Source organism: Meriones unguiculatus, chromosome 3 (genome assembly GCF_030254825.1).
Source record: "Meriones unguiculatus strain TT.TT164.6M chromosome 3, Bangor_MerUng_6.1, whole genome shotgun sequence".
In the NCBI taxonomy this organism is placed as follows: Eukaryota; Metazoa; Chordata; class Mammalia; order Rodentia; family Muridae; genus Meriones; species Meriones unguiculatus.
In genome coordinates this window covers 26662954-26671222 of record NC_083351.1, presented here as the reverse complement: position 1 = coordinate 26671222, position 8269 = coordinate 26662954, and the positions used below count along the sequence as shown (strand labels likewise).

Sequence of the window (8269 nt, the reverse complement as noted above, 5' to 3'; positions counted from 1 at the left end):
TCTATACGCCGACCATTGAATTAGGCATGCTCCATGCCTAATCAATTAAATTCAATTGAATTGGACAAGTGATGGGACCAATGTAGAGGTCCGTACATGCATGAATAAATAGAATATGGCATACATACACAATGCAATATTGTTTAGCATAAAGAAAACCAAAAAATATTTTGTCATTTGAAGGGATAGGGAGGGACTGACCATCATCATGTTAAATGAAATAAGCCAGGCGTACAAAGCAAAACTTCCCATTTTCATCTAATATGCAGAATCTAGATTTAAAAAAAAAAAAAAGCATAAGGGAGCTATTTGAGAAGAGGGAAGAGGTCAGCAGAAAAAGAAGAAGAGGAAGAGAAAAGATCAGAAGGGGATAAAAAGTAACCAAAAAAATTGCTAATTCTTTAAAAGAGAGGAGAATAAGGCTTGAAGATTACGTTTTTAATGTCCAAAGTCACAAAGCGAAAGACAGCAAAGATTTAAATCCAAATTATCTAACTCCAAAACCTGTACTCATAACCGTGGCAATCAGAAAGACCCTATAATTATCCTAACCTGAAAGGAGTGGGCTTCCTCAGCCGTACCCATGCCCACCAATCACTGTCAATCACCACCTGAACAAAAAAAAAGTGGGTTCTGAGAACAATATGGCTCAGTTGGCAAAGCGCAGGAAGACCTGAGTTTGGAGCCATAACACACATAAGAGTTAGATGTGGTGGCGTGTGCCTATAACGTCAATTCAGGGGCAGCAAAGATGGGAGGATCCCTGGGGCTAGCAAGCTAGCCAGTCTAGCCAAACTGGTGAGCTCCTGGTTCAGCAAGAGACTGTCTCAAAAGACGATATGGAGAAGAACTGAGAAAGACACCTGGTGTCAACCTCTGGCTTCGATATGCAAAAACACACACACTCACAGCACACACACACACACACACACACACACACACACACTCTCTCTCACATGCACACACAAACATACACATCTGAAGTGAGGTTCCAGCAGGCTCCAGGTCTTCATCTCTCGCCTGAGTCCCTAGGCCTTAGCTCTCTAAAGGAGGCTTCAATGAGTCAAGAGCCTTTTGAAGACTCTCCAAAGACATGCTTCATCAGTAAGAGGTCTTGAACTTTTAACTAACTTAATTCCCCTACGTGGAGACTAAATTATCCCACAGAGAAAATGCTAACATCTCTTCTGAACCAGCACTCAGGATGGATATTGCCAGAAAAAAAAAAACAAAAACAAAAACTTAACTCAAATAGTTGAACAATTATTTATTGAGTCCCTACCACGATGGGCATTATTTTAAACTCCGTAAAAAACAAACACATCTAACGGCTTGATTAACAATCTCCTAAGTGCTTGTGAGTATATTTACCTCTCATGTGGCGAAGCAATACATTCACTGAGTCCCTACTAAGCCCAGGGGGAATAGTCATCAGGTCCAGGTCATTTTGAAATACCAGCGGCATGGCCTTTACTGATTATTACGTTTTCAATGGCTACTATACTAGTTGATTTTCTCGTCACTGTCACCAAAAGCTGACAGAAAGCAACTTAAGGGAGGAAGAATTTATCTTGGTTCATTGTTGGTGGCAATAGTCCATCCTGGTGAGGGACACACAGCAGTAGGAGCCGCTGGCGGTTGTGGCAGCATTAGCGTAAGGCTGTTTGTTCACGTCTCTGTAGACCAGGAAACAGAATGGAAAATGGAAGTGGGGGAGGAAATCAACTTCAAATTTAACCCTCCAGAGGTACACCTCTAGCTAGACCCCACCTCCCAGAGGTTCTACCCAACAGCACTATGAGTGGGGGCCGGGGGGATCCAAACAGCCAAACAAATGGGTCTGTGTGGGACATTTCACATTCAAACTCTATCAACAAGGCTCTAAAGCTGAGGTTCTCAACCTGTGGGCTGTGACCCTTTGGGAAGTGAAATCGCCCTTTCACAGGGGTTGGGTATCAGATATTTATATCACGATTCACAATACTAGCAAAATCACAGTTCTGAAGCAGCAATGAAATAATTTTCTGGTTAGAGGGTCACTGCAACACGAGGAACAGGGTTCAAGGGTCACAGCGTTGGGAAGGTTGACAACCACTACCCTAAGGAGTGTGTCTGAGCAGCAAACACCATGCAAGACAGCTGTGAGGCAACAGACGGAACAATCCACACACCCTGGGCCTAACCAGCATCGAGTACAAATAATAGTCTTACTGCCTCAGTGTCCTGGACCGTCAGCTAGAATTCCCATCCTAAAGAGCTCCCTTCCGTTCCACTTCCGTGTACCTCCTCTACTGACATCTTAAGGATTGCCACATGATCCCCACAAATCAATGGGACCGCTACTCAACACGGCGACAATCAACCAAACACCACAGCGTCAGTTTTGCAGAGGTGCCACTCTGACTGTCCCAAGCAGAGCTAGATTTCTTTCGTTCTTCTAAAGAGATAGCTTTATCCAGAGAGGTCCCACGCCGGGGCTTCAGAGCACTGTGCAGCTTTCAATGCTTGATGAGCAAGCCCTTTGAGTCGCAGACATATCCTAATCCAAGAAAAAGGCTACCAGAAAGCAGTCCGAGCAGGGCTCGCTCTGGAACCAGTGACTGCCTTCCATGAGACAATGAATGCATGCGCCAAAGCAATCCTAAGCCAACGGCTCCAAATGAAGAATGGGAATTCCTCTCTTACTGATTCTGTTCCCCCCCAATCTCCCTTTGTCCCTCTCCATTTCTACTGCCAGTACCACAAGAGACCAACTCGTCACTATCACTTTTCTTGGTTGTTATAATTACCTTCTCTCTCAGCTCCACGCGAGCCCCACTCGTCTAGTCTCCACCCCGCCACAGGGCCATCCGTTTAACTCTGCTTGTGTAGCACACTGGCTTAAAGTGCGTCAGTGAATCCACACGCCTACTGCGTTCTGACCCTGGGACGTGAACTCAGAGCAAGAATCACAGAGAGGCATATAGAATGTAGGGTGTGCAAAAACTTCACAGGGGAAGCAGAAGAGTCCGAGGCATCGTTCGCTCTGTCCCATCATGTAGCAGCACACCTAGCTCCTCTCTTCATACACTGGTCAACTAGCACAAAGAACACAATACAACCATATAGAGCTCCTTGAGGCTCAACGGAATCGTTACTGTTTCTCCTTATGGAACAGGACCTCTAATGCCACAGGAACTTAAGACTCAAGACGGGAAGAACACGTTCCCCACTTTGGTCCCTGAAAGCGATGGTGAGAAGCCAAACCCACTTTCGAGGCCCTTGGCCCCCAGATCCATGCATTCTGTCCCGCACGACACAGCACCACGTCAGGGCCTTGAGTGGCCTAGATTGTGTGAGGATGGGAAGACGTACCATCAGGGTGGGTGGCTCCAGGCGGTGGGCTAGGAACCTGCGCTGACTCAAAAGAAGAAAAGAAGCTGAGCGCGAGTGTTCGTTCCTCTCTGTTTCCCGATTGGCGATGATCATGACGAACAGCCCCATGACGAACTCCTGTGGCCATGCCTTCCTGAATCTCTGCTTGGCTTATTTCTTGCATCTTGATATGCGTGTCTCTTATGAGGGCATCCAAGTACTTGCCACTTCCTGTTCACTGGGTTTAAGGAGAATGATGCCATCAGTACAGTGGACCAGCATGGTGGATCTGGAATGTCAAGATAATCAAAGACCCTTTAGACTATACTGTAACAGAAGAAAATCAACATAGCCCCAAGGCAAGACAGTGAATATATATTGCTGTCTTTCCCATGTGAGTACAAACCGCTTCTAATCCCTTTTCCTGATGTGAACTGAAAAGATCAAACGCTGCACATCAAATGCTGGAGGCAACAGTGATCTATTCTAGCGAAGATACCAAATCCAGCACAGAGCAGCTACAGCTGGAGATGCTATTTGTTTTCCACAGTCCATGTGCTGGCTAGTTTTGTGACAACTTGACACAAGCTACGGATATCTGAGAGGAGGGGACCTCAGCTGAGAATATATAGCTATAAGATCAGGCTGTAAACAAGCCCATAGAGCATTTTCTTAATTTGGTGCTTGATGAGAAAGGCGGTACCACTGTGGGTGGTAACATCCCTGGGCTGTCCTAGGGTCTATAAGAAAGAAGGCTGAGGAAGTCAGTGGGCAGCCCCCCTGCATGGCCTCTGCGCCAGCTCCTGACTCCAGGTTCCTGCCCTTCTCGAGTTCCTGGCCTGACTTCCCTCTGTGATGAACTATTACCAGCAAGTGTAATCGAAGTAACCTCTTTCCTCCCCAAGTTGCTATCGGTTGTGGTGTTTCCTCACAGCAACAGAAACCCTAAGACAGCCCACCATCACAACCTTAGAACAATGTGGATCTTTCAAAATAGTCCAGCCAACTATTTGTATGGAATGTGAAGTCCCTCTGGAAAATGCCTGGGGAAATGCCTATCGTAGATACTGAAAGTGTCATCACTACGCGTTTGCTCAAGGGGACTTGGCTTCCCTTTCCATCAAAGGACTCAGCCTAAAAAAGCAGCTCAGGTCTAAAAAGAGAGCAAAGAGTCACTATTTTCTCTAAGAATGGCTGCTATGAGCAGCCTTCTTAAGCCAGCTACTCTAGCTCCCTCTTGAGCTGTGCATGCCCTGGTTGGCTGCCCACGTCTAGCACCTTAGCTACCAGCAAGGGACCCTTGGGAGCAAAGTTTCCTAGCTGCTCCTTGGCTCTAACTGCTTGATGTGGTGACCAAGCCCACCTTTCCTCTGTCGGTTGCCTGGCTGGCCTCTGCTATGCTAAAGCTCATCACTGCTCCTCTCATCAGAGACATCTGCTACCCGCCAATATCTCTCACCATCCATCCTTGCCCTCAGAAGACAGCCACTGCAGAACCCTTCAAAAATACCAAATGCTCCTGGTGAGAGCACTCCTTGCTTCTTTAGTGAAGACAGTGTCCTCTGGACCCTGGGAGAAAACATGGTTCACTGCTGTCCCCGTCTCATGCCACGGCTCCACATCCTCTGATTGGCTCATCGATACTCTACCAATGCAATTTCAGCACCATCCATAATTTGCTGCAGGTGTGAACTATACGGGACATCCCAGGAGCACTTTTGTTTTGTTTTGTTTTGTTTTGTTTGTTTCGAGATTTTGAGCCAGGGTTTCTCTGTGTAGCCTGGCTGTCCTGGAACTCATTCTGTAGACAAGGCTGGCCTCAAACTCACAGAGATCCACCTGTCTCTGCCTCCAAGTGCTGGGATTAAAGGAGTGAGCCACCACCACCCACAGGAAAATATTCTTATGTTGACACCAAGCCCCACACAAGTCCCCCTCCTTCAGGTACGCCCACCTTGCTCCTACTGCTGCAACACAAAGGAGATCTTCTGTAAATATGCTATTTCTCCCTGGAGTCAAATCCGGACTTCCTTGATCAAGTTAAGCTGACACCTGGCCTGACTCAAGCCTGTTTCTACACTTCCATGTTGACCTTGAAAGTCCTATCTGTTGCCCAGCATGGTGGCACACCTTTAATCGAAGCACTTGGGAGGTAGGTGGGTCTCTGTGAGTTCAAGGCCAGCCTGGTCTGCAAGACAAGTTCCAGAACAGCCACGGCTGTTATATAGAGAGACCCTGTCTTGAAAACCAAAACAAAGAGTCATATGTGGGGCTGGAGAGATGACTGAGTGGTTAAAGTGCTTCCTGTGAAGGGAAAGGACTAGAATTTATATCTCCAGAACTCATGTAAAATACTGGGTGGGCATGGAGTCCAACTTGTAATTCTAGCTTTGGAAGGCAGAGACTGGAGGATCCCCAGAACAAGGTGGCTTGCAAGATTAGCCTATGCATACTGTGCACATACATCTACACACACCACACAGACACATACACACACGTGTGTGTGAGTGGGTCCGAAAACATGTGATCACTCACACATGAAAATAAAAAACAACAGCAAAGACTCACATCTGCCAGGGTACAGTTCTGGGTCTACTGACACACACCTGTGACCTCAGCACTAGGGAGGTACAGTCAGAAGTGTCAGAAACTCAAGGTCATCCTTGATTACAAAGTGAGTTCAAGGCCCACCTGGGCTATGTAAGAGAAAATTGACAACTTGATAAGAAAAGAAGGAAGGAAGAAGGAGGAAGGAAGGAAGGATCACATGTTATTCAGTTGTAAGCAATCATTCTACGATCACAGTGACAGAGACTGGGGGATTGTGAGTTCAATCTAGCCTGGATCACACAGTGACAGCCAGTCAAAAAATAAAGGAAAGAAGAGAGGGAGGGAGGAAGGGAAGGAGGAAAGAAAATGTGGAAGGGAGGTCGGGGGAGGGGAGGCAATGGGAGGAGGGAATCATACATTTAAAATGACTGTATCATGAAATGGAGGGAGCTGGGTCCTTTCCTGAATGTGGAAGAAAGCCGCCACTTACCGACACTTATGGAAGCATGGGCCAGAGAGTACTAAGGAGTCTGAGAGAGAAGCAAAAACTAAACTTTTCTTCAGCTAAATTGAATGTTTAGATTTTTCTGTTACAGCAACCAGCTATTAACTATTCTAGTCACTCCTATGTCTAAGGATCCAGAACAGACTGCTCCAAGCCTCCAGAGAGAAGAAAACGATTCAGACAGAACCCTACCTCACAACTCTGCCTTTTCTGCTCTAGAATGAGCTTGCCTGAGTACTATGGGGAGTAGAAATGTCAGTCCTTTCTAAGATAAATCCCACCCTCTCACAGAACAGCAGTCAGACACTAAAGCCCCAACAGGCCAACGATCTGATGTGAATGTTCTCCCTCAAATCTGAGTCCTTCACCTAATGTCTCCCATAGTTCTCACTGGCCCCACAGGTAGGCTAGGCTGCACCAGCTCAGTTACATCCCAAGGCATGATTTTCTACTGTAGGAGAAGGAAAAGAAGGGGGGGGGGGTCTGTAATGACACTCTTGTGCTATGTCTCCCCCACCCAAAAAAATCCAAACCCTTCTTTTTTGCACCTGGGAATAAATTCTTGTTTCTCAGGCCTCAGAAGCTCAGACATAAAAACTGGGACAAATCAGAGCCTGAACCATACAGAAGCGGAGAGCTGTCGCCGACATCAGTGCTGCAGCCGCCGTCAGAGCCACTGTGTCGCTGTCAGCCCACCATCCATACGGCAGATGCCTATGGCATGGGCCGCGAATACAAGAACAGCTAGGCAGTCCCGGCCCTGCTCTCCTAGAGCTTACATTCTAGTGGAAGAAACCAGTGCTCATCAGATAATCAAACAAATGAGTGCATAATTACAAACGGGCGTAAATATTCCAAGGGAACGCATCATAGGAGGGTAAATAAAGAATGAGCTGGCTTGAAGGCGCCTCTGAAGGCTCCACATTTGAACTGACATCTGAAGCATGAGTAGGAGTTAACCAAGCACAAACGGGGAGGGTGGAGAAGGCACAGTCCCGGCAGATGGTAGAGCAGGTGCCGACGTTCTGTGGCGTTGGGGGAAAGGGACAGGAACATGTTGAAGGTAAAAGGTCAGCACAGACCACGGGGACCCAAGGGGTTGCCTGCAGGCACCTGAGGCTGGAGAGGCAGGTGAGGTCAGGCCCCGTGGTCTCAGAAACACTGCAAAGATGCTGGTCCTCTCCGGAAGAGCCAAGCGAGGCAGGGGAGGGGATTTGCACAAGGAATGCTATGTGACCAGATAGGTGTCCGGAGGGGCTCACTCCATCAGCAGCGCAGACAATAGATTGGAAGGAGCAAGAACAGAAGCAGAAATGAGTTATGAGCCCTCCCCGGGAATCCAGGGAAAGGATGATGGAGGCTTAGACTGTGGGTGTAAAATCAACAGGACTGGGTGATGGGTGGATAATAGGCTAAGAGCAGCTGCTGCTAGCATCTTGTGCTCTCAGCAGCTCATAAAAATTGCAAGGTTCTTTTGGTTTTGAACAATGGAATCTCATCTTACACCGGGGCCAGATTTGGAAGTGCCTGAGACAAGAATTGCATGAAGTCAAAAGTGCCCTTGGAAAACTCTGAAGCCACTCGCGAAGTACAGTATCCTTGAGTTTGTTTATACAGCCACGAACAGAAATTTTTAGGCACACTAAAGTTAGAGAGCCGCTGAACTAGAATAAAGAAAGCAACAGAAGGAAAGCCCATATGCAAATGTATGGGCACTCAAATCACTCGCCTTTAAGACAAGGACTCAAATCCCTAGGAGTGAATGAGGAGCTGGGGGGTGGGGGTGGGGGACTCCAAATAGGAGATGAAGCAAGAATTTTCTTGAGGCCCAGCTTTGCTGAAAACATACCCTCTTGGTTT

At 47.2% G+C, this 8269-nt stretch overlaps 1 protein-coding gene across 26 annotated transcripts in view; it reads right to left on the bottom strand.

Annotated features, from left to right (window-relative positions):
• Positions 1-1242: 1242 nt before the first annotated feature.
• LOC110540019 (atrophin-1) overlaps positions 1243-8269 on the bottom strand; it is a 102518-nt gene continuing 95491 nt past the window's right edge. For 18 of the 26 annotated variants that reach the window (XR_009590621.1, XR_009590618.1, XR_009590617.1 and 15 more), the window contains 2 exons: positions 3355-3643; positions 1243-1676 (listed from right to left, as the gene is read on the bottom strand). Coding sequence is in view for 2 of the 26 variants with exons in the window: in XM_060379588.1 (XP_060235571.1) it covers positions 3465-3643 (179 nt within the window). In the remaining 24 variants the exon portion in view is untranslated. The remainder of the gene's footprint in view (positions 1677-3354; positions 3644-8269) is intronic. The other 8 variants (XM_060379596.1, XM_060379600.1, XM_060379594.1 and 5 more) reach the window with 1 other exon arrangement.